A 25,353-nucleotide genomic window follows, 5' to 3' on the forward strand; every position below is an offset into this window, starting at 1 on the left:
AGACCCTTTTAAACAGAGTCGTGAATTTAGAAGAACAAAGTAGCTGTAGGAGTAGGCTATTCAGAGACTTACTTTTTTTGGTGTGATCAAAATGGTATATTTCTCTATTTGGATCAGAGCAGAGGCAAGACTTTGGTTTGGGAGTGGATTTATACCTTAATATGACTTTCTCCCAGCTTAAAATGAGAACCTTCAACATCCTAAAATAATAGGACTTCAGACCACACTTTCCCATATGATTTGGCTTTACTCCAGTACCTTGATTTAAATAACAGCGTAGCTCTTTTTGGATCAGAATGCTGAACCTATAGGAAATATACAAGTAATTCTGAACTGTGAGTTAACTGCTCTTGAGTAATACACTTGGTACAGACTAGTAATTACAGGAGTTGCCAAAATGGATGCTAAACTTATACCAACTGGTACACATAACTCAGAGCAAAGTATGCAAACCTTCACAATGAAAGATGAACCTATTTCCTCACATCTCCATTTGAGTTCTTCTATTTAAATATCTAAAATAAGGCAATCTGAAATGTCAGCTTGAGTCTTAAATTTTTCCAAGGGCAAATGTCTTGCAGTATCCTGATGAGTTGTCTTTTGGGATGACATCATTTTTTATTTTTTCCCCCCTCCTCTGTGCTTGCTTTCTTTATTCAGATGGAATTATACAGTCTGCTGCAGAGGAGGCTGGGCAGAGTTCCAAAATGATAGGTCAGTGTGAGAAGCAGTGATGTGGTGACTCAGCAGAAGCTCTGTGCCTTTGCAGTTTCACTGCAGTGCTGTTCACTCACGATCATCCAGGATACCAGTCTAGTCTATGACAATGGCTATCTCTAAGTCCCTCCTTTATTCTTATATTGATATTAGACCAGGGCAGTGGAAGGGAGTGGAAGAACTCCATTGAAACTGGAAATGTGAAATTGCCCTGCAAAGATAAAAATTATTTTGGTAAATAACAACCCTAGTAGCAGAGTTTACCTACTTCATACAGTTTTTGATTACCAGGCAGGTCTTCATTTGAAACAATATTGTATTTCAAGACCTCTTATTTCATTTTGCGTGTTTGTAAATACATATTCTGGCAGTACAATGAAAGCTAACTAAACAAATTTTATTTTAAAAAAACCTCAATAGCGTTAGTTCTAGTGGCACTTTTTAAAATCTATCATTTCATAGTCATATGCTTAGGCAATTTAATCTATTTTGGTTTAAAGGCAATAGGAAACATACTGAATGCTTCAAATGGAAACCCATCTGCCTGTCTAAACACCTGTCAAAATGCCTTTTTGTATTCAGGTCTTAAACTTTTTAATTTGCTAATCCCTTACAAGAATTGAAATGGCTCCCTCTTGTGGCAAAAGAAAAGCAGCAAAGGCACTTCATATTTCTTTGAACAGATGTGTTCCTTAGCCATAAAAATCTGATCCAGATTTGGATCGGACACTTCATCTCCGTCCAAGATTCAAGGGTTTGGGGTTTGGCAATGGTAGAGGGACAGGCCACACTCCCTATACCCATGTGCAGAGGGAAGTTCCCTGTTTGGTTCTGTCATTCCCCACATGGAATGTGGGAAGGTTATACCCCTCCATGTCCCTGTTCCCCATGGTCCTCAGTAAGTCTGGAGGCCTGCGTGTTGGGAGGAAGAGGGATAGAGGATACATATAATGAAATCCAAACACTTTTGGTAAGTCCACCCAAGAGCTAATGAAGCTCTAGTTCTACTACACCTTGCAGAGAGCCCACTCCACATTGGGGAGTCTCCTCTTAAATGTGTGTCCCTGGGACCAGCCACAAGTACAGAACTTCCTGGCAATAAAACTACAGTTGAGTTATGATACCAGGGAGCCATGTGACTTGGTGCTTCTTCCCAAACTACACTCAAACATCATGGCCGAAGAGTTCAGAGGAAACTTGGTGAAAGAAATCTGAGGTCGTGGATGATCCAAGTCAAAGATAGTAGGCAGATACACAATTCAGATCAGAGTTTGGATTACAAATCCTGCCCCCACTACCCCAGATCTACCAAATTCAATTAACAGCCATAGGCAAAGGTTTGATTCAGGCCCCTCTCAACTCTTGAAAGGTTTCTCCAGAGAACCTGCTGTAATGATCTTCAGGGAAAGGCAGAATTGTAGCATAGAATTATGTTAACTCGCATCCAAAGTATCACACCCCAATGCTGTGTACTATGAAAATTCTCCTGGTGTGTGTGTGTGTGGTGTGTTTGTGGTTTTTTTGTTTGTTTGTTTGTTTGTTTTTCCTCAGCACATATCACTGACCTCTGCCAAGATGCCAATGAAAAGAAACAGATTCCTAGTTAATATTTTTAATAAGAATGACTGACTGTTCAAAATAGCCTTTAGGAAATGTACCTTTTTGTTTCTGTATCTTCACATCTCCTGTGAATGTGACTTGTCCCTCACTGGAATCTCTTAGTGTACTGCAAATTTGTTCATGAAGTTGATGGATACTCCATACGGCTAAATGCAGTGCCTTGCATAATGACAAGATACAGACTAACACGGCTGCTACTCTGAAACCTGTCTTAGTGTACTGATACTCCATAGCAAAAACTCCAGACTGGCCATTCAGAGTAGGATTGAGTACAAAGGTTTTCAATATTGCTATAAGATCAATTATCTTGCCAATAATCATTTCTGAATCAGAATGAATAAATAAAAAATGCAAATTTCATTCTCTTAAATCTTGCTACATCAGATTATTATGGATGGCATTTTCTTAGATTGTGAACCTTTTTTAACTGTACTTAAGAAATTTTAAAATGTTTTTGTGACTTATCCTCATGAACAAGATCTAATATTAAAGTTTACAACAGATTCATCTTTACTAATCTCTCATCAGCCTCAGTGGGTCAAAGACATAATCTCATTGTTACTTCTCCCCAGATTCTATCCATATAAAATTGGTATTCGTCTTAGAAACTAGGATTCTAGAGATGAGAGCATTTTGATTGATACAGATGGCACTAACACTTGTTGTTGACTTGCTGCCCAAAAAACAAACTGCTTTCCAGAGATCGTGCTGAATGATCATTCAGTACAGCCCATTTGATCTATTTTAGATACTTATTACCATAGTCATCTCGATGTTTTTAATGTATTTATCCTGGCCTCATTCCTGTGAGGTAGGGGAAGTACTACTATCTCTAGTTGACAGGTGGGAAGCTGAGGCACAGAGATCCTAGGTGACTCAGCTAAAGTGACTGGTCATACAAGAGCCTTTTGGCAATGCAGGGAAATGAACCTGGATCTCCCAAGTTCTAGACTAGACTTTAAGAACATAAGAATGGCCATACTGGGTCAGAACAAAGGTCCATCTAGCTCAGTATCCTGTCTGCCAATGCTAGGTGTTTTGTCTCTCTCTCATTCTGTTGCCATATACTGATTGGAAAATGTAATGCATAGGAATTGTACTTTTCCTTTTCTTTATAAGGAGGCAGTGTGGTACAGTGGACATGGGCCTGGCCTTGGAGATGGGGGATTCTATTCTTGCTCAGCCACTGACATGCTGTGTATCCTTCATTTTTCCACTTAGACAATGGGGACAATGACTCTATGGAAAGCATTTTAAGACTTGCCACTTGTATGGCATGTTTTGCCTAAGTGTTATCCATATGCAAATAAACACTTGTGCCTTACATCTTGTGTAACTACTATAACCAAAACAGAGGAAATAACTAACAGAAGAGGGCTTTAGTGAAGACCAAAACTTTGAATTTTTTGACATCAGTGGAACTAAGATCTCTCAGCTTCTAATATGCTAGGAAAATACATTCTAAAAGGTATAGGACAGATTGTGGTTAGCTTAGGCATGGCCTACAGCAGAACTCAGGAAGGTGCAAAGATGGTATATTTCCCCTAAAACTAGCAATGCAGAATTGGGGGGGGGGGGTCAGAAGTGCAGTGAGCACATTCTAATGTAAATAATGCCCATCTTTTCATTTGAAAGTGGAATAAGAGGGGACATGATAAAAGTCCTGGAGATAACATGACTGGTACAGCTGTCCCTGACCTGTAACATAAGAATGGGGGGTGGAAGGAGGCGGGTGCAGCTGAATTAAATTATAGGTGGAAAATCCAAAACTGGTAAAGAAATAATGTTTTCAAACCTGGACCTAGGCTGTGGGACTCCTAGACCCTAAAGCTGTAGGGCTGGAAGGGACCGTGAGCGATAATCAAGTCCAGCCTGAGCCCCCTAGCGCCGCCTGGCGGAGACCAAAGGCAGGGCCGGGCTCGCTCGCACTCCGCAAGCAAGGGGCGGTGTCCTCGCGCTCTGACGCGGTGACGTCATCCGGTCATGCCCTCGGAAGTGCCCGGCGGGGCGGGGCGGGATGCTGCCGGCAGAAACATGACAGGAGGCGGGAAGCGGCGACCCCGCGCCGGGGAGCAGGTACCGGCCGCGGGCGGCGAGCTGGGGCAGCCCTGCCACGGGACGCGTGGGAGCCGGGCCTGCTCCAGGGCACAGCCCAGGGAGAGCGGCCCGCGGGCGCTGTCACTGGCCGGGCCGTAGACGGGGCTCCTCGGTCCTCGCCATGGCGCTGTCGCTGCTCGGAGCAGGTCTCGGTGCCGCCGGCGGGGCGGGAAAAGGGGCACGGCGGTGGGGTGGGCTGATCTGCAAGGCCGCTGCTCCAGGCTGTGCCGTGCAGCCCCGCGCCTGCTACCTGCTGGCCTCTTCCCAGGGTCTTCCGCGCCCTGTCAGCGGCTCTTATGAGGTTGTAAAGGTGGGACGAGAATTTCCCGGAGTCCATTAGACCTACTTCTGCAGGTCCTCGGGAGCCTTTACGTCAGCGTGGCCTTGACCCCCTCTGTGTGCGTCTGGAAACTTGCACCCAACCTAAAACCTGTGAAATGCCTAACCTGTGCGTACAACGCCTTTTGAATCCCCAAAGAACTCACTCGCCTACGCTCCGAATTCGTAGAGTCCTGTTAACTCACTCCCCTGAGTTAACGCGTGTGCATTTCGTTGCTGTTTACTTGCAGTGTGAAAAAACTAAAGACGTTAAGAAGAGACGGTCCAACCAGGCAGATGTTCCTGATCAGCTGCGTCAAGAAGTAGAAAGTTGCTATCGGCTCAGGATGCCTGAAGACTTTTATCAGTTCTGGAAGTTCTGTGAGGAGCTGAAGCCTGACAAGCCAAGTGGTGGGTTCTAAAAAAGAAAACTTCTGCATGCTGTATGGCTTAACTTGAGTTTTCAAAAGCATTCTGAAGGCAGTTTAGTGACAAAGGCAAATGAGAAGCTTTTGGAATGATTTTTCCAGTTTAGAGACAGGCTCGTGTTTCCCCAACTTTGGTATAACTTTAGGCTGGGCAAAAGGTGTATTGGACTACAGAACACATCTCTATTTAAAGCTGTGTGTGCACATGTGTTTGTCTGCTTCAATTTGCGGATTGTTAAGAAACTGACCTATTTGAGTGTGAAGAAGTTAAGATTAATTCAGGAACGCTCTTAATAATCTGACCTTGAAAAGAATGAGTAAACTTATTTTTAATGTTTAGGATATACTTGTTAGCTTTCAGACATGCAGCCTTTTCATAATTTTTTTTTTTTTTTTTTTTCAGGTTGGCTAGGGACTGTTTGGGTATGGGGGGAAAATCTGTCTCCTAAAACAGACTGTTTCTAGATGTTTTGGTCTAGACATGGTGTGCCAAGTTCACTGTAATTTAAGGTTTCCCGTGCCAGTAATACATTTTAACGTTTGTAGAAGGTCTCTCTCTGTCTATATTATATAAATAAACTATTGTTGTATTTAAAGAAGGTTTTTAAAATATTTAAGAAGCTTCATTTGAAATAAAATTAAAATGCAGATCTGATCAATTTAGTGTGATCCTTGCCTGGGATCCTTGTCTGTGGTTCCAGCCGGCGGGGGGCTGAGCTGGGCTGGAACCCCAGACAAGGATCTCAGCCCTCTACTGGTCTGGGCTGAGCGGGGCCGGTGGCAGGGACCCCAGACTGGCAGCAGGCTGAGCCGCTCAGCCCGCTGGCAGTCTGGGGTTCTGTCCGCCAGCTTCTGCCAGCCGGGATCCCGGCCACCAGCCCCCCCTAAGCCTGCTACCACCCTGGGGTTCTGCTCACCCGGGAGGCTGAGCGGGGCTGGCAGCCAGAACCCCAGGCTGGCAGCTGGCTGAGCGGCTCAGCCCGCCGCTGCTCTGGGGTTCCGGCTGTCAGCTCCTGCCAGCCGGGGTCTCAGCTGCCGGTCTGCTCAGCCCGCTGCCAGCCTGGGGTTCCTTGGGGGCGCTGAGTGGGGCCGGTGGCTGGGACCCCGGCTGGCAATGGGGCAGCAGCCGGAACCCCAGAGCAGCGGCGGGCTGAGCGGTTCAGCTTGCCGCCACGTGCCATCAAAAATCGGCTCGCGTGCCATCTTTGGCACACGTGCCGTAGGTTGCCAACCCTTGGGTTAGAGTATCTTGTATGAGGGAGAATAAACATGAGGTTGGAGTCTGATTATTTGGCTTTTACACTTGCTGTGTGATATCTAAGCAATGTGAATTTGAAATGTGCTATAATAAGCACAGCTTCAGTTTTGTTCATGTCAGCTTTCCATTTGGAAATGGAAATGCCTTATGGCTGAGATCTTGCTTCCTGCTTGCACAAGAAAATGTCAGACAGTTGATGATTTTGTTTTGCAGAAGCACTCCTATCAAGTATTGGACTTCAGCTAGTTGGACCATATGATATTCTTGCTGGAAAACACAAAAAAACAAAATCAGCAGATCTGAACTTCAACCTTCACTGGAGGTTTTTTTATGATCCTCCTGAATTTCAGACTATAATTGCTGGGGATAGCAAAACTCAGTATCACATGGGATATTTCAGGTATTGCATTTTATATATGGTCCTTCTATAATAAATGTGTATTATCTTTTTCTCCATTTCCATTGATGTATGTAATGTAAGAACTCTGCACCATTGTCATATGATAGAACCTCTACTTATTACCTCACTCCATCAGATAGATGACACTTCAGTTGTTGTTTTTTAGTAGTTAACATTATAGGGCAAAATGTATTGAAAGGACTGGTGATGAGGGTTAAAGACTATCTTACAAACCCAGTTTTAATCATAATGTTTTTAACTACTGCCTTGATGTCCTGGAGCAAATGGTTATCTGCTCCTGGGGTTGGACAATGGGGAAGAGAACTGTGTGTGGGTTTTTTTTGTTTTTCCTTTTCTATACTTGAGTCTACCTGTCAACACTGGAAATATATGCTTCTGCCTTATTTCTTCTGTACAGAGCCACTTCTTGTCAAGATCTCTTTGCTGCTCCAGCTAAAGAAGTGGCTCTGGTATAATTATTCTGTATTCAAATACTTAAAGTTGCATGTGATTCTAGTGTGATTCAATACTGAATTTAAGCTCTTGGTGGTCTCTGCTGTTTATAGTGAAGAATTAATCATTATTCTAACTGGCATTCTCTGAGAGGCAAAGGATTGGAGGCTGAAGTGTGTGGGGGTGCCTAGAAAGGCCCATGGAAGTAAGGGGAGGTTACATTTATCACTGGACAATTAAAATGTAAGACTTCAGACTCCAGTGCTCCATTCAGCATCTCTTGTGCATGCTAACTTCACTTTAAAGAGAAAAACCCTACAGTTTGTATACATTTTGTTTTATAGGGATGTGCCAGATGAACTTCCAACATGGGTTGGTGCAAACGAAGCAAGGAAAAGCTGTGTAATTTCTCAAATTGGTGACAATGTATTTGCTGCAGTCAAGTAAGGTTTACAACTTCTGTTTCCTAACTACACCTCAACCCCGATATAACGCTGTCTCAGGAGCCAAAAAATCTTAACGTGTTATACGTGAAACCGCGTTATATTAAACTTGCTTTAATCCACCAGAGTGCGCAGCCCCGCCCCCCCTGGAGCGCTGCTTTACTGCGTTCTGTACGAATTCGTGTTATATTGGGTCGTGTTATATCGGGGTAGAAGTGTAAATACAATTAGTTTTCCTCTAAGCCACAAAAAAGTACTAATGTGAAATATCTTAACTACCGTATTTTCCGGCGTATAAGACGACTGGGCGTATAAGACGACCCCCAACTTTTCCAGTTAAAAGATAGAGTTTGGGATATACTCGCCGTATAAGACTACCCCTCTTCCAATGCACACCAAATAAAAATTAAAAAAAACATCAGATTTGATTTCAATATGGTAATTTTAATTCAAATGCTTATGACATGCAGGTACTTAGCAGGAAAACTGTCACTTATAAACATAAGGCTGTTTGTCATCAAACATGTAAACATAAAACAGTGCAAGTGGATTAAACTTTTCCTAATTCACTCTAAAGCTGAAAGGAAGGATAAGACAATAAACACATGGGAGCTGCCATGCTGTTTGTTTTCTAAGCTGTCAACCAAACTGGAACTGATGATGATAGGAGGAAGATAACAAACAATAGAGAGAGAGCAAGTGCCGGGCAAGTCCCTGGCGAGTTAGCAACGCCCATCATAACTGCAAGCTACGGTATTTTTACAGGGTTTGCTGGCGTGACAGTTTCCCTTTAAAAGCCTTCAAAATCCTCCTGTTCGTCATCTGATATCCTAAGTACATCAATGACATCTTGTGATACATTTGTGAGGCAGTCATCGTATGGATCGAATTCCGTATCAGATGGTGTGGTCTCAGCTTCGGCTTCCTCTTCATCTTGCCACAAGTAGTCGTCCTCCATACCATCTAATGAATTTGATATGCCACACTTCTTGAAAGACTTGATTACTGTTTCTGCATCAATATCATTCCAGGCTTTTATGACAAACTTGCACAAAACATCCAACTGTGGAGCACGCATGTTTCCTCCTTTTGTGAATGACTTTTCGCCGCTAACCATCCATTCACTCCACTGTTCTCGAATGCGATCTTTAAATGGCTTGTTTAGGCACACATCCAGTGGCTGTACCAACGATGTCAATCCTGCAGGAATAACTGCCACATCTGTGTTTAGTCTTGCAAGCCTTTGCTTGGTGCTGGGAGTTAAATGAGCCCTGAACATATCCCACACCAGTAGACTACGTTTTTGAATAAGTCCACCTGGTCGCCTGCTCCATACATTATCAAGCCATAGCTTTACCCCTTCTTCATCCATCCAGCCTTTTTCATTCACATGTACAAAACAACCAACAGGGAACTTGAGTTTCGGCATTGTTTTTCTTTTAAAAATAATCATTGGTCTCAGTTTGCCGCCATCAGCTGTGCATCCTAGTACCACTGTAAAACTGGACTTCTCATGTCCTGTTGTTTTAATTAAAATTGTTTTTTCACCTTTTTGATGGACAGTTTTATTTCCAAACGTATCAAAATTCATTGGAGTTTCATCCATATTTCCAATACTACTTAACGCATAGCCATGTTTAGTGCGCTGTTTTATTATGTATCGATGGAAACTATTTACTTTGCTATCAAGATCTGCAGGTAATTTTTGGGCAATTTTCGTCTTTTGCCTCAGTACCATATTATGCCTTTCCATGAATCTAGTACACCAGGATACAGTGGCCTTAAATCTGTTGCTGTGATCTGGGTTAGATTTGGCCCACTGAAGTGCAAACAAACGTATTTTATTTCGTGTCACTACATAACCATTTTGGCGATGCTCATTCACCATGTCTGCTACATGTTTTTCGAGTTCTGGCCAATGTGGGGTGCCTCTTCTTAATGCACACTTACCCCTTGGCATACTCTTTAATGCTTTTTCATTTGCTTTCCAGTCCCGAACCATCTTTTCTGTTACTCCATATTGTCTTGCAGCAGCGCAGTTATTATGTTCCATGGCAAAGTTTACAACTTTAAGTTTGAAACTGGCTTCATATTTCTTTCTTCTTGCTGGTGGAGCCATGATGGGGTTTTGACTGTTGGACATTTGTATACTGTACTGTATGTTCTGGTGTTGTACTGTATGAACAGGTACAGATACTGGTGCTGTACTGTATGTGGGACCCAGTATACAACAACCAGCCAATCACGGCAAGCGATGTACCTTAACGGCGATTGGCTGGTTGTTGTATACAAAGCCTGCTTGGATTGGTCAGCATTGCATCCCCTTCCTGTCAGTTCTTTCTCTGCTTCCACACAGCTCTCCCTGCCTGCCCAGCCCTCCCTGTCTCCAAGACCATCAGAGCAGTAGACAAACACGCCTCTTTCACCCGTCTGGCCCGCCCTTGTATCCTATTACCTCCTTCTCTGCCTCTCAGATCTCGCACATGCTCGCCAGGAGCGAGATCTGAGAAAGTAAAAACAGTAGTTTCCAGGCAAGCTTATCTCGGCTAATAGGAAATAAATATAGGCTTGGCATAGCACATTAGGGCTTTGCTATGAGGAAGAAAATCTGTTTGAACAGGGAAGCATGTCTGATGCACACTTTTTTTGCAAGTGTTGTAGCTGTGTGGACCCCAGGCTATTAGCGAGGTAGTATCTTTCATTGGACCAACAGGGTGTAAGAGACAAGTTTTGGCGCATACGCAGGGCGCTTCTTTAGCTCTGGGTTTATTCCCAGAATCATTTATTCCCGGCCCTGGCTGCGCGCTCTCATCCATTAAAAGGCGGGATTCCCGCCTCTCTGCTCTCATTTAGCGCAGCGCTTCCCTGGGGCCACCCTGCGGCACTTCCCATAAGACTCCCAGCCCTGTGCTTCCGCAGAGCTGTAACAGTCGGCTCCAAATCAAGCCAGTCCGCCCCTTGGTTACCTACAAGCAGAGCCAGCCGCTCGGGCTGCCCTGCCCAGGACGTGCACCAGAAGAGACGCGCTGGCTACTTAGGAGCCCTGGAAGCGAGCGGGCTGCGCTGCACGAGCTCTGGCCATGGGCTTGGACTTCAGTAACGTGCCCGGCTAATTCCCCCCCGCCCCGCGCTTCGCCGCAGGGTCGGTGCCGTGCCAGCCTGCACATTACACACAGACAAGAGCAGCACCCCCTCCCCCCATGGTGCGGTGTCCAGTGCGATTGGGCACGTGGCAGTGCCCTCCCTCCCCCCATGTGGGGCTGGTTCGCAGCCCTCTGGGCCCCGCGGGCTGGGGCTGCAGGGGACCCGGCTTGCCTGGCTTCCCGCACAACACGGCGTCCGGCGCACTGGCTCGGCAGCTGATAGGGCTCAGCGCTGTCTCTGGAGCCGGGACTGTGTTCGCTCAGCGTGTCAAGCGAGGCTTGCTGAGGGCTCGCTTTGATAAGCGGAGATCAAAGGCGCCGGGGACCCCAGGTCTTAATCAGCTGAGCCTCGATGGCTCCCGGCTCGCTCACTTTCTCTGTCCGGGAGCCGTCACCCCTTGGGGCAAGATGCCCTCCCGCCCTCCGCTGTTCGCCCCGATCCGCCCCTGGCCTGCTCCCGTGCAGATCGTGGCTCCCTTTCCCCGTAGGGATCCCCCCGCCCGGGCACTCCGCGGCAGCCGCAGCTGGTTCCCACGCTCCTGTCAGGGCGGGAGGGAGCGGAGGCAGCCGCAGCAGCCCGGGAGACATATGTGGTGCCGCAGATTCAGCTCGGAGGTTTCAGCACCCGGCGTATAAGACGACCCCCGATTTCGGAGAAGATTTTCCTGGGTTAAAATGTCGTCTTATACGCCGGAAAATACGGTACTTGTTTAAGTACATTTCTGATTGACTGTTTCAACTCTCTCCTCATTTCTGCCCCCTTCCAATTTTCAACGATTTGGAAAGGGTCAGTATTCTAACCTTCCTCTGCTTTTGAAGGTTGGTGAGTTGTAGCAGCTGGCACTGTTCTTTCTCTCTCTCTCTCTCTCACTCACTCACTCCTCCTCCTCTCCCCCCCTCCCCCCCATAGGTTTTTGACTTTGAAAATAATACTAGAGAAACCTCTACAAATATGGATACTTTTCATAAGATTACTAGACCCAGAGTACATTGGCTGACCAGTCTTGAACTTTGTGGTTGTATTAAAATAGCCAGGGTTGCTTTCTTTATAAAGGCCATTTCAGCAGAAAATGATAGAGGCATTAACAGAAGCATGATTTAAAAAAAAAAAAAATTCATCAGAATGATTGCAGGTTGCATTTTGAAATGAACTTTTGAAGGGGCATGAAACACAATGGTGAAAAGAATTCATATGCAGAACATTTTACTAAACCAAGAGTGTCCATCTCTATCTTATACAAGTGACTTTTTTACATGTTGGCAAGGACATTTGTCATCCTAAAACATAACTAACAAATAAAAACTATCACTACTAAGCTGGGACAGGATAGCTTTCTTTTGCAATTAATAGGAGATCCACAAGGTTTTAATTGCTCTAGCATAATATCCACAAGATGGAACTGTAGATACCTTTTGACCTTCCTGAAATAAAAGTTAGGGAAAACTAGGTAAAATTAAAACTTAAAGCTTTATAGGCAGTGGTGCACATCGGCAAGAAGTATGGGTGTGTACTGAAAGGACACTGTTCCTCAGACACCTAAACAGAACACTTAGTTTATGCAACAGATGGTTGGGCAGGGATGTATCCAAACGAAGATGTGTTTTGTGTTCTGGCCACACTTCCTCCAAAGTCTTGGTAGGTTCCCGCTCTTGGGTTAGGAGCTTACTTTGCTTCAGAGCTCTGAGCCTTTGAGATTACCTTTAGTTTTTCAAATGTACTATGCTTGGACTATAAACAGCTTAGTCATGGTCCTCCCTTCAGATATGTTTCAGACATCCATGTTCTTGTTAGTTATTCTGTTTGTAACTGATTACAGTGAGTTCTTCAGCTGTAAACGATTATTGCAGTGTCGGTTTATTTGTGCATTGTTCTATTTTCACTTAATTGAATGATGACTTGTTTACTCATGCTCATTAACTTTAAATACCTTTTTAATGGCAACATTTATTCTAGATGTTAAACACCATGACTTATTAATTAATAATGCTTAAAAATAATAGCCAGTCTTTTTTTAGAGAGCAGATGCAGTGGTAAGAATCCACATATGTAAAGCATCCTGAAAATTTAAGATCTCTTTTTAAATTAAAAATATATTTTATACTTCTGTAGATACCTGTCTTTTTATATTTTCTTTTCTGTGGGGTTAAAAATGGTATGACATGGCTTGAAGAAAGCAGGGCACTCTTTCAACCACCTTTAATTTTTCTCACTAGAAGCCTTTCTTTGCTGATACCCGTGCTCATGGAATAAGTTAGAAATGCTACCAGTATATTGTGTCTCTGAAAAGGAAGAGACTCCTTTAGGTCACCACATCAGAGATGGCCATCGCTGGAGATGGGACACTGAATGGAGTGTAGCAGTGCTCTGAAGTGGAACCAATCAATTTTTTTTTTTTTCCTCGTGCATGGCTGGCTGGGTCTTGCTCACATGATCAGAGTCTGATTTCCCTATGTGGGGTTTGGGAAGGAACCAGATTAGCAGTGGCCTTGGGTTGGTTTTTTTCCGCCTTCCAATGGAGTGTGGGTCACTTGACAGGATTATCTGGGTATATCTCACTTAACCAATATGTCACTGCAGGGGACTCAGGCATTGGTGCATCTCAGTTCCTCCTAGTCTCTCTGTGTGACACATGATAGATTAGTCTCCTGTGAGTTGTAATACTTCAGTTCTTGGGGTTTATTGTGCAGGGGCTAGGTGGTGGTGGTGGTGGTGGCCTGTTTTATATACAGGAGGTCAGACTAGATGATCTGGGGGTTCCTTGAGCTTATATTTTTATATAATAATGAAATAATGTACTTGAAGCAACACACGGGGACAATAATGGCTAAAATGTTATAGGGAAAGCCAGCAGTGATCCCTGTGTTTTGTTGCCTAACACTTTCTATTAAATGATCTTGTGACCTTTTGCAGCAGGGCTCCTGTCTTTGACAGGGGACAATGCCATGAATTACTGTTCAGATTTGGCTGACCAACTGTTGAAAAATCTCCATTTCTGTGCTATGTCTTACATTGTTACGGTGTAATTTTAGCAGCATACCAAAACCCTTAAACATTTTAAGGTTGGGTGGCTATTTTGGCAGCAGCATATGCTGCACTGGAACTCCCCAATGCAGAGACTCCGCTAGCTGCTGCCAAAGCAACTGCATGGGTGGGGTGGGGAGAGGTGAGGCTTCTCTGCCCACATCACCTTAGTCTATTGGGTTACCGGATGGAACAGAGGCCCCTTAGCTGCTCAGAGCTAAATGAGACCTTTCGAAGAGAGAGACAAATGTCCTGGTTCTCAGTTAGCATGAATGCTAGAGTAATTTCTGTTACTGGTGTCAAGTCTTCACCTGTTACAACTTTTTTGTTAAAATCAGCACCTCATACCTCAGAGAGTTACATATTCTGAAACTAGAATCCCGTTCTCTACTATAGCAGACCCAAATTCTATCAATTTAGATGTATTGCCTCTCAATCTCCTGTCTTTTGTCCTTGACTATGATTTATTTTAAATGAAGCTACTTATGCAAAAATAACCCACTGTTTCATTGTCATGCATGTTCTTCCTAATGGCAGGTTCACTGAAAATAGCCTTGTCCTGCTGTCAGCTAATAAAGTCCTGTAGCTCAAGTGGTAGAAGTCTGTGCTGAACATCCCTGGTTCAAACCTTAGTGGCAATGCATGATGGCAGCATTTTTACAGTTGTGCATGACAGAATTTGCATTTCATTTCCTTTTAAAGGAAGATACATTAAAGAACTTTTTTTTAATGTATCTTTTTGAGTTTGTACAATCAAGCACTCAGGGGAAATAATGCCAAAATGAAGTTGCATTCACAACCTTTATTTGGCCCCTTTGTGTGCATCATGATACTGTCTCTATATGATCATGTATTACCTGTATTTTTTTTCCCCACGAAAATTCTGCCTTGCTCAGTGCACAGGATAGCTGGAGCTCAGGGACTGCCTCATTTACTCTAGAAGTTAGAAAATGTACAGAGGATGAGGCAGAGGACTGCAGGAAGAGACAGGATAGTTTTGTTGGCTGAGCAAAATGAGAGGTCAATGGTTTTTGGCTGTAGTGTGTTTAACTTGTGAATGCCACATCTGATCAATTCTGAAACTTCAGGGAATGTTTTATGTATTGATGAGCAGAACCCTACTAAAGTGGGAAGCTGAAAGGGAAAATGGGGGACATCTGGTTAGCAGACCCAGCAGCTTCAACCACCTTTGTGTCTATAGATAAACCCATTGGTGGCATCCATTAACACCTTCCAGCATAAGAATACCCCATCTCAGCTTGCTTTTCCTGCCAATGCAGTTATAAAATGGTGACCCCTTGAATGACTTGTCTGTCCGACACAGAAAAATAAGAATGGTGGTGGGAGGGGAATGGATGGTAGAGTCAGAACCTCTGGCATGGAGGGAGAAAGGGGACACAACCCCCAGCATGTGGCAGAGAAGGGATTGGGGAAGAAAACGGGGGACAGAGCCGCTGGCATGTGGGGAAGGGTGAGGGGGTTACAGAGAGAAGGGAGTTGGAGGAATGGAAGGAGCCTCTGGGGTGTGCAATGTGCTCCGCCTCCAGAAGCAACAAAATATGCCACCCTCTGGTGGCTAAGGCAGGTGAATGCAGCATAAGAAAATTCAGTTCTGGCCTTGCATCTGACATCAACTTCATATGATGAGCAAGTCACTTACATAAAAAATTTTGTCAGGTTACACACCAGTTGTGTGTTCTTCATTTTCTGGCTAATCAGCCTGAGACACTTAGGGCCTCATTTTCAGGAGCACTCACAACTGCAAGGGATGTCAGCACCTCTGGGAGAGAAGGAAAAAAAGTTAATGTTTGTGAAGCACTCTGAGCCAGTGATAAGCATCATAGAAAAGACCAGAAGAAAATGCTTAACTTTGTATTCCAGACAGGGTTTGGATTATATGTAGCAAATAAGGCATGAAGCCACTCATTGAATGATTACAATAAAAAAAAAAAATCACAGCCGCCTCAGTTGATATGCACTCTCCGGCCCCTGTGAACCTATAGGAACAGGTCCTGTAGAAATAGTATGAGAATATAACTGAAGACTGCATCATAATACATGTGCACAAAACTATACAGGCAACGTTAATTCTAGCATTTCCTAATTTTTGAGTGCTTGAATGTAACCGATAGCATGTTAAAGCTATCTTTTGTGTGAAATGGTCATACACAATCTTTGATTAGCAAATCTTTTGGCTAAGGGATTAGGGGACTAGATTTTTATTTATTTAATTTAAAAAACAAAACTTTCTAGATCCTGCTGTGTAATGAGTCTTCCTTTGTGTTTCAGATTGTTTTTGTCAAAAAAGCTTAAGGAATTGACAGATAAAAAGAAAAGTGGTATTTTGAAAGACATAGATGAAAACCTTACAAGAACAGCAAAAGAATTGGGTTATTCGCTGGAACAGAAAACCATGAAGATGAAACAAAGAGATAAGAAAGTATGGCTTTTTTTTTTTTTTCCTTTTTTCTGACCAACTAGATAAAGTTGCTCTCTCTAAACTAATTCACTTTCTCTCCTGTTCAGCTAAGACACAATCTCCAGAGCATTGACTAAGGGGTGATATTGTCTGAAGAGTTGCTCCCCTTGTTCCTTCCTGTGCCTGAAAGGTGGAGGCTGTTGGCTGAAGTTTTCAACAGTACAGGAAATCAACTCAATCCACTTCTAATACTACACATAGTGGCTCACTGCTACAAGATTGCTAAGACAGCATGTAAATGTCCTCCTGTGGACATCATATGATGTCCGCATTATTCTAAAATGGTGGTTTGGTATACACTTATTTTGGAGGAGAGTTCTAGCATTCCAGTATGGCTGGTTTGGTCACTGAGTCCTAAATCAGTGATTTATTTATTCTAGTTGGGCTGCATAGATGGCAACCTTTCCTATGAAATGTTATGCCATGTAGTGTTACAGGAACCTCTCTGTATCATGGTGGCTGCTTACTGCCTCCTAAGCACCCTGTCCTGACCAAGAGTGCTACTGCAGCTCCCCACTCCAGTTTTCTCCTTCACAAGGTGCCTTAAACTCTACACAGTCCAAAGATTAAACTGGATCCCAGCTGGGGAATGTTTTATTCAGTCCTCCAGTAGACACTGGCCCTTCAGGCCACAACTCCAGTTCAGTGTCTCTCTCCCCTTAGTTAAGGGGGTTCCCAGCCTTGTTTCCTAGAGCTGGCTCACAGTTGAATTTTTCCTGCAGGAGCCAGTCTTACTCTCTGCAGCAGCTTCTTCAGCCAGCTACAGGCTTTTTCAGGCTTCTGTCTTCTGAGCATTTCCCAGTTCACTGTCATGCCTGTTGGCTCTGACAGTATCAGCTCCTTCTCTCAATCACACACCTACTTCCTGCTGCATTTTAAGTTGGACTCATCTGATTCCTCTCAGATAAGCCTCATCTTTAGAGCCCTGCAAATCTGCAAATGTCGCTGTGGACCATGTTTGTGGATTGGATGCGGATACAAACTTTGTACTCGTGCAGGGCTCTACTCATCTTGTAATCCGCGCTGGTTTAGCCCCAGGCTCTCTAGCCCAAAGACAAGCCAACCTGTTACATATTCCAGCCTCCATACTACCAAAATAACAAACCCAAATTCCCTGTGCAATCTACCACTAGCTCAAGGAGGAGTAGTGCTGAGGTCATTCTTCATCTGATGTCTACTGGATGGCAGGATCTGACCTATCTAAGTAAGCCAGCCAACTGCCCACCTTTTTTTGTTCTTTAAGAACTATATAAACTTCCAGTGTTGGGGAAACAATGCTGAGAGAGTACCTGCTGCTTAAACAGCCCCAGCACCTCCATGTGTAGTTCCTCTGTCAGTGAAAGGAGGATCATATTACAATTTAAACTTGCCATTTTTAAAAGCACACATTAACTTTTAACTGGTATTTACTGAAGGTTGCACTAAGAAAATAAAGTGTAGAATTACTGAAGTACAACAGCAATTCTTAATATGTATATCTTCAATAGGCCAATGATGAAGAGCTACTAACATGAGTAGAGAACTTCTAACCGATACCTGCTATCTGTATGGGGGAAGGGATAATCTCAAATTTGATCAATTTTCCAAGTACTACAGATGAACTAAATAATATAAAATCATGTCTGTTACATGTGTAAACTTGAAATAGAAAGTATATCCACCAGTGTGTTAACTGAAAATAGGTGAACACTATAAAGCCACTGGTCAGCAGTCCCTCAGCTTTTAGACAAAGTCAAATCAACCTCCATTATTTAACAAGAAAATTCTTAAACCTCTCTTTATTTTGAGAGGCAAACTGCCTTAAGGCACATGCTGTGAGAATACTTGGAAAAGTTGGTTTGACTAAGGATGTTTAGGGCCAGAAATTAGGTCTAGATTAAAAACTCTTCAAGTTGGAAACAAGCTTAAAATTAGCATACCTGATGGGTCAGTTTTTGGACCAAGAGGGTAATAGTAATTTGAGGATACTGCAAGTGAGATGTCAAGTTTGCAAAAGACACTAGAAGTGGAGGCAGACCAAATGAAGAACAATGCACATGGATTTTGATTATTTAGACTGAGTCAGCACTGTATAGCAGTGCAAATGTGGAATGATGCAAAACAGCCTGGTTTCTTGCTTCTATTCTAATGGAGACAAGAAGTTCTAAATTGTGCTCTTTAGCTCACTGAAAAGAAAAGGCGAGGGAGTCAGGATGTTTGTACATGGTGATGGGGTAACTGATATTCAGCCATGGCTGTAGAAAAAAGGGTTAAATTGGATACCTGGTAGTTAGGAGAGAACCTACAAAACAAGTGGTGGTATTACTTGAACTTGCTAAGCCTTCTGGAATAGCATGAAGTACCGGTCTCTATTTACCCAGGGTCAGATATTCTTCCCTTAGAGCAGTGGTTCTCAAACTCTTTTTTTGTGGACCACTTGAAAATTGCTGATGGTCTCGGCAGACCACTTAATGATCTTTCCAAATGTTGTTTGTACCATTAGTTAACTATTGTAAAGCACTTTAGATAAAAGCACTATATTTAAAAAAAAAAAAAAAAAAAAAAAAAAACTTAATAGTACACGTTTATTTTGGTCTATAAAATATGAGCTGTGTGCTTTTATTTCATCAGTATTACCTTTCTAATGCGATAGATGTGCCATCTCCCCCCTGCCGCAGCATCCCCTGAGCTGGGGCTGGGAAGGGGGTGGGGGTGTCTCTCCCCTGCCACGATAGCTCCTGAGCTGGGGCTGGAAAGGAGGGGGATCTCTTCCCCCGCCACAGAGCTGAGGAGGGGAAGGAGGGACGTGTCTCTCTCTGGCAGCTGCAGCCCTGGAGCTGGGGCAAGTTGCCTCTTTCTCTGGCTTCCACAGCCCTGCACATCCCAAATACCCCCCCCCTTTCTTCTCACCCCACTGCCCCCTCCCAATGATAGGCTTCATAAAGTCAGTACTGCTCAGTCTTTCTCCTGACACACCCCTCCTCACCTAATAAAGGTTTAAGAGCTAGGGTGCACAATCAAGAAACTGGGGTAACCAAGTAAATTGAGATACTGGAAAAAAATTAACAAATGCATACATAGACCTGGTGGTCATTTTTCTTTTAACAAAACGGAAAATGCCTATAAGGGGATAAGAGCCAGTAGCAGTGTGGCTTGTATAGCCTGTCAAAAGGAACAAATTGTTGTAGCATGCATTTAGATTAGCATTGCCTTCCTTTAGTGATTGTAAGAATCCCTCCCTGCTCACCCCGCCCCAGTCCACCAATTAGAATGTTCCATCACTGTAGGATTTACAGTTGGGTAGATGTAAAATGCTGCAGGGGTTGTAATTATTAGATCTGGAGGCAAGAGTGAATGCTATGTGACTTAGTATCTGGAAATTCAGGCTCCAGGACACAAAGTTAGTTTATCTTCTGGTTGACGATTGGGGGTGATGTGCCAATGGTATAGCAGGAGCAAGGTGGTATCTTATGTAGCTGATGTTGCTATGTTCTTACCGTGATGTACCATTTTTTTCCTTTATTCAGGTAGTGACTAAGACATTTCATGGAGCAGGTCTGGTTGTGCCTGTAGATAAAAATGATGTTGGGTACAGAGAGCTCCCTGAAACAAATGGTAAACTGTTTTTTAATTATATATGTATATATTTTTTAAAGTAAAAGCATCCTTGTTCAGATCCTTCTTCTGTTTTAGTCAAGTTGCACTCAAACACTGCTGCCTGATGCAAAATCTAGACTGCATTTATACTAGGTAAGAGTATTAACAGTATTGTGGGGAACAGAAAACAGATGATCTTTTATTGTCATAACACTTGAATATGTAACTTTGGTTTGAATCAACGTTTTGTTTAAATTGGATGAAAACCATAGTCCAGTGAATACTGAGAACTCTCCTGAAACAAGCAATTGAAGCTGACTGCATCATAAATGTATTGCTGAAGAAACCATTTAATTTCATCTGATAATAAACAAGAGCAGGTTTAAGTGTCATAAGACTTCTTTATGACACAAAATTTCACTCAACATGTATACTGAATCTTCAGGAGGCAGCACCTTGCAGTATTGCTCTAACTTCTGAGAATAACCTGAAGTACCCCTGTTCCAGAGCGAGTAAGTTCTCAATTGTTTCCACCCACAACTCCAAAACCAGACTCTCTTCCTATAACCCCGTATTCTAGGATTCATTGTGCTGCTTGAGTGAAAAAGATCATTGTGCTTTCTATGGCTGAAGTTGGTACATACCTAATTCAGATGCAATGATTGAGTTCACATTTTAAATAACATCAGTGTGGAATTTACTTTTCTTTATTTATAATTACAGCTAATCTTAAAAGAATTTGTAAGGCCATTGTGGATGCTCCTAGCGATGACCAGAGACTGAAAGCCTTTGCACCCATTCAGGAAATGATCACTTTTGTTCAGTTTGCTAATGATGAATGTGATTACGGAATGGGGTATGAACTGGGAATGGACCTCTTTTGCTATGGGTCACATGTAAGTACTAAAACGTACACTTAAAAGTTGTGTTTTGGGGTAGAACAGGACTTAATTTGGGGGGCTTTATTCTTGCCAAAAAACCTCAAGTTGACATCATCGGTTGCTATGTTACAGAAGATACAATAGGCCCTCAGTTTGTAGTTGCTTAATGGCTTATTCCTATTCAATGAGGCTGTCTGGTGTTTATAAAGTTGTTTGAAAGAGTGTTCTCTGTGTCCAATATCACTAACTTAGCAAATGTAGTACATGTGACTTGGCAATATATACAGTCATTGTGCAGATAGACACCTAAAAATGCAGATAGATGGGATTTACAAAAGCACCTACATCTTTAGGCACCTGAATGCCTTTGTAAATCTAGCCCACTATTAACACCAAAATTAGTATTTCTTCTTAATTGACTTTTTTCCCTAGCACTAAGACAGTGGTGTCCAAATATGTGTGTGTGTGTGTGACACCCATCCCTTACCAGTAATGGAATCTATCTGCCTCCTGTCCCCTGCCCGTCCATTACAGCACAGTTGGCTCAGCAGAAGAGCCTGGGTTGAAGGTGGAGCTGGGGGCAAAATTGGGGATGGCGGAGGAGCTGGGGCTAGAGGCAGGTTCCTGGCAGCTGCAGTTCCCAGCATACCCTGAGGCAAGGAGAGGATGGCGTACAGGAAACTCTCTGTGCAAGCCTGGGACAGAGGATCAGGCTTTCTCCCTCTGGATCTCTGAGCTGTGCCTGTCTGGGAAAGGAGGGGGCTACATAGCTGGGCTCTGGAGGAGATGGGGTGCAGGTATCTGGCCTGGAGGGATCGGGAGGGGTTGTGGGTGTCTGGTCTGGGGGGAGGGGACAAAGAACCAGGAACTGGGTTGTCATAAGCATTTCTTTACCTCTAGGGGAATTTGTCTCTCTGTTAGACATACTTGCTGACAGGTATTCTGGTAATTTATTTCAAAATAATTGAAACTGGCATGATTATGTAGTGTTTGCAGAATTTTTCATTTTTTAGGGCAGAATGCCCACAGGAGTTGTCAAGGCTGCTCCCCCACTTTGAACTTTAGGGTACAAATGTGGGGGCCTGCATGAAGACTTCTAAGCTTAACTACCAGCTTAGATCTGGTCTGCTGCCACCACTCCCAAAATGCTAATTCCCTTCCCCGGGTAGCCTTGAGAGACTCTTCACCAATTCCCTGGTGAATACAGATCCAAACCCCTTGGATCTTAAAACAAGGAGAAATTAACCATCCTTCCTCCCACCAACTCCTGGTGGATCAACATCCAACCCCCTTGGATCTAAACACAAGGAAAAATCAATCAGGTTCTTAAAAAGAAGGCTTTTAATTAAAGAAAAAGGTAAAAATCATCTCTGTAAAATCAGGATGGAAAAATAACTTTACAGGGTAATCAAACTTAAAGAGCTCAGAGGATCCCCCTCTAGCCTTAGGTTCAAAGTTACAGCAAACAGAGATAAACACTCTAGCAAAAGGTACATTTACAAGTTGAGAAAACAAAGATAAACTAACATGCCTTGCCTGGCTGTTTATTTACAAGTTTGAAATATGAGCCACTTGTTCAGAAAGATTGGGAGAACCTGGATTGATGTCTGGTCCCTCTCAGTCCCAAGAGCCAATAACTTCCCAAACAAAGAGCACAAACAAAAGCCTCCCCCCCCCCCCGCCCCCCCTCAAGATTTGAAAGTATCTTGTCCCCTTATTGGTCCTTTGGGTCAGGTGTCAGCCAGGTTACCTGAGCTTCTTAACCCTTTACAGGTAAAAGGATTTTGGAGTCTCTGGCCAGGAGGGATTTTATAGTACTGTACACAGAAGAGCTGTTACCCTTCCCTTTATAGTTATGACAGGAGTAAACTGTGTTGAAGTGTGTTGTCCTTGCCAAAGGGAAACATCTAATACCCCTTTGCTAGAGTGAAGTTCCAACTGTATGGACAGAAATAACAATGCTTGTGAACAATAGTGTGAAGTCATAGTTTAGATTTTGCCACTTTAAGTGTCACTTTGAACAAGGGCGGGGGGGTAGACAGGAGCAACCTTAACCATAGTTCCTTAGCTTGTATTCAATCCTGCCTGATCTAGAGGAAAGCTACAGGGCTCTCATTGTGTATGACAAGGTTAATAGTTCTTGAAGATGATAGATTAGGGCCTGTGTTCAGTCAGAAGAGGAGATGATCATTGCTGTTCTGTCTGCCAAACTCTGCTCACTCACTCACTTTCCCCCCCTATAATTTGCAGTATTTTCACAAGGTTGTTGGTCAGCTGTTACCCCTTGCATACAACCTGTTGAGAAGGAACCTCTATGCTGAGATTGTTGAATCACATTTAGCTAACAGAAGTGAAGAGAATGTGGACCAACTAGCAGCATGATCCAAAGAGAAGAGGGCTTAAGTATAATGTTTCAAGTATTAGTGATGTTAAAATTGTTTTTGGCATTAAACTGATGTAGGGGTTTTTCCAATAGTAATATAAAGTAATGTTTGTGTGGTAAATAAAATGTTTTTTAAAATAAACTAGGCTAGCTTTCTTTATGTATCCAAAGAAAATAACAGCATTTTTAGCTCTGGCAGAGTTAAAACAGCAATTCTTAAACTTCACTCAAGCCTGAGCCATGCTATGGAAAGTAAAAAAAAAAAAAAAAAAAAAAAAAAAGTACCCATGTCCAACCTGACTTCTCCATTAGATGGGGGTATAATGCGCACATCATAACAACAGGGGACTGTTTTCCATCATGTAACAAGTGTTTTAACCCTTTTCTTTCAAAACAATGTTGAATGTTTTGTGATAGTCTAAGAACAGTATCTACATCTTGTAGCAGAAAATTGTTACTCTTAGTATTCATTCACTTATTACTACCATCAGCAAGGGAGCTGGGTTTGTCCACTCAGTAGAAGTGACATGCTATCCAAGAAGGAGTGGGTACTGTAAGTTTGTGTACATAAGCAATTTGATTCTTCAGCCCTAGTTACTGCATAGCCATAGCCCAGAAAACAACACTCTTCTCCTTCAAAGACCCAGACCCTTTCCCTATGAGGTCTGAATGTTTCCCCATGCTGTCAGTGATTCCCTGCTTTCATCTGCTTCTCTCCTTCATCTGAGGGCAGTTTTAGGAAACAAGACTCATGGGAGAGCTATTGGGGATTTGCTATGGCACTGCGTGCCGGCTGTTGCTGCCTTTTCTGAGCACAGCACCCTGGCCCCTTTAAAGTTAGTTTTTCCTAACACCATGACTCACTAAAGGCAGGGGTAGGTTTATCTACCAGTCAATGAGGAAAGCTTTCTTTCTGATAATTTGCCACAACATGATGGGGGGTTGTTTCCCTTTGTAGAGGTGTATGCCTGGCCTAAATTGCGGTGACTCTACCCTGGTGTTGCTTACCAGGGAAGGTGCTGAACTCACTCTAACCCCACCTTGTGAAACTCATTGTAGTAGCAAGAGTTTGTGCAGGAGCAGAAAGTGTAAAATAAAATAGCACTAAGTCAGACATTCATCCAGAATAGTATCTACAGTTAAACCATCCATTTCAACAGAGATTCTGTTAGTGCTGGTTTAGAACTGCTTCTCAAATATAGCCACCAGGGCTTTCCCTGTAGCCAGGGCAGTTTCATGGGGGGGAGAGAGAGAGGGAGAAGAGCATCAGCTCCTCCCCTTCTGCTGTTGCTCTTACATAAGCCACCTCACTGGAGACACAAGTGGGACACAACCTTTAAGGAGCAAGGTTAACTGCAAGAAGGAGGGTGAGATGAGGAGGCAAGAGGATTGGGGCCTGGCAGAGGAGCAAGGAGGCAACTGGTGAGCCAGCAGCAGGAGAGAGGCTGGCTGCAAGCAGGGGGGAATCCCTGGCAGAAGAGTAAGGCAGGACGGGGGGGAGGGTCAGGCTAAAAGCAGGGGACTGAGGAAGTGAGCAGTGAGCCACCAGCAAGTGGGAGTTCTCACTGCAGGCCTCAGGGTACCTGTGGCAGGGGAGAGAGGAGACAAGCAGCAGGTGGCAGGCTGTGGAGGGAGCCAGAAGATGGGCAGGGAATGAGGTGGTGAGTGGCAGACACATGGGCAGAGCCCCTCTTTGTGGAGGCTAGCCCCCACCTCCACTCCTTCTGCCTGTATGTTCCCCCAAGCAGCCAGAGCCCCAAGATCCTCTGTACCTGGAGCCCCCTGCCCAGAGAAGCCCTGAATCTCCCCCCCCACACACACACCAGCCCAGTGGCGCTCTGGGCTGGCTGAAACCTAGAGTGCACCCCCACATCCAGAAGAGCTACAGACCTCCCTTCCCCAGACCCAAGCCACCCAGATGTTTTTCATTATTTGGATTTATGTCAAAGCATTTTTAAATTTACTTCAGAATTGTTGTACAGACAACCATTTTTACCAAAAAAGCAAAAAAACAAAAGACAAGAAGGTGCAAAGCATCTTAGTTATGTTTCTGTGCTGTTAGGTTAAATCAAGAATAGAGAACTGCATTATTTTTGAGTCTGCAAAAAAAAAAAAAACCCTGGCATACATAAATT

At 43.6% G+C, this 25,353-nt stretch overlaps 1 protein-coding gene across 1 annotated transcript; it reads left to right on the top strand.

Annotated features, from left to right (window-relative positions):
* The first annotated feature begins 4,331 nt into the window (after window positions 1–4,331).
* On the top strand, window positions 4,332–23,360 carry LOC128838486 (histone PARylation factor 1). The gene is made up of 8 exons (XM_054030707.1): window positions 4,332–4,413; window positions 5,004–5,163; window positions 6,652–6,838; window positions 7,636–7,734; window positions 16,189–16,339; window positions 19,885–19,972; window positions 20,678–20,850; window positions 23,086–23,360. Exons 1-8 carry the CDS (start codon window positions 4,372–4,374, stop codon window positions 23,215–23,217), a joined length of 1,032 nt encoding a protein of 343 aa, XP_053886682.1. The 5' UTR covers window positions 4,332–4,371; the 3' UTR covers window positions 23,218–23,360.
* The last annotated feature ends 1,993 nt before the right edge of the window (window positions 23,361–25,353 follow it).

This window comes from Malaclemys terrapin, chromosome 5 (assembly GCF_027887155.1).
Source record: "Malaclemys terrapin pileata isolate rMalTer1 chromosome 5, rMalTer1.hap1, whole genome shotgun sequence".
In the NCBI taxonomy this organism is placed as follows: domain Eukaryota; kingdom Metazoa; phylum Chordata; order Testudines; family Emydidae; genus Malaclemys; species Malaclemys terrapin.

What these genes read in the sequence shown, in the direction of transcription:
- LOC128838486 (XM_054030707.1), top strand. Translation starts at nt 4,372, where the DNA reads ATGACAGGAGGCGGGAAGCGGCGACCCCGCGCCGGGGAGCAG. An exon ending in AATGTATTTGCTGCAGTCAA is followed by an intron (nt 7,735 to 16,188) that starts GTAAGGTTTACA and finishes TTTGTGTTTCAG; the next exon opens with ATTGTTTTTGTCAAAAAAGC. An exon ending in AGAGCTCCCTGAAACAAATG is followed by an intron (nt 19,973 to 20,677) that starts GTAAACTGTTTT and finishes TTATAATTACAG; the next exon opens with CTAATCTTAAAAGAATTTGT.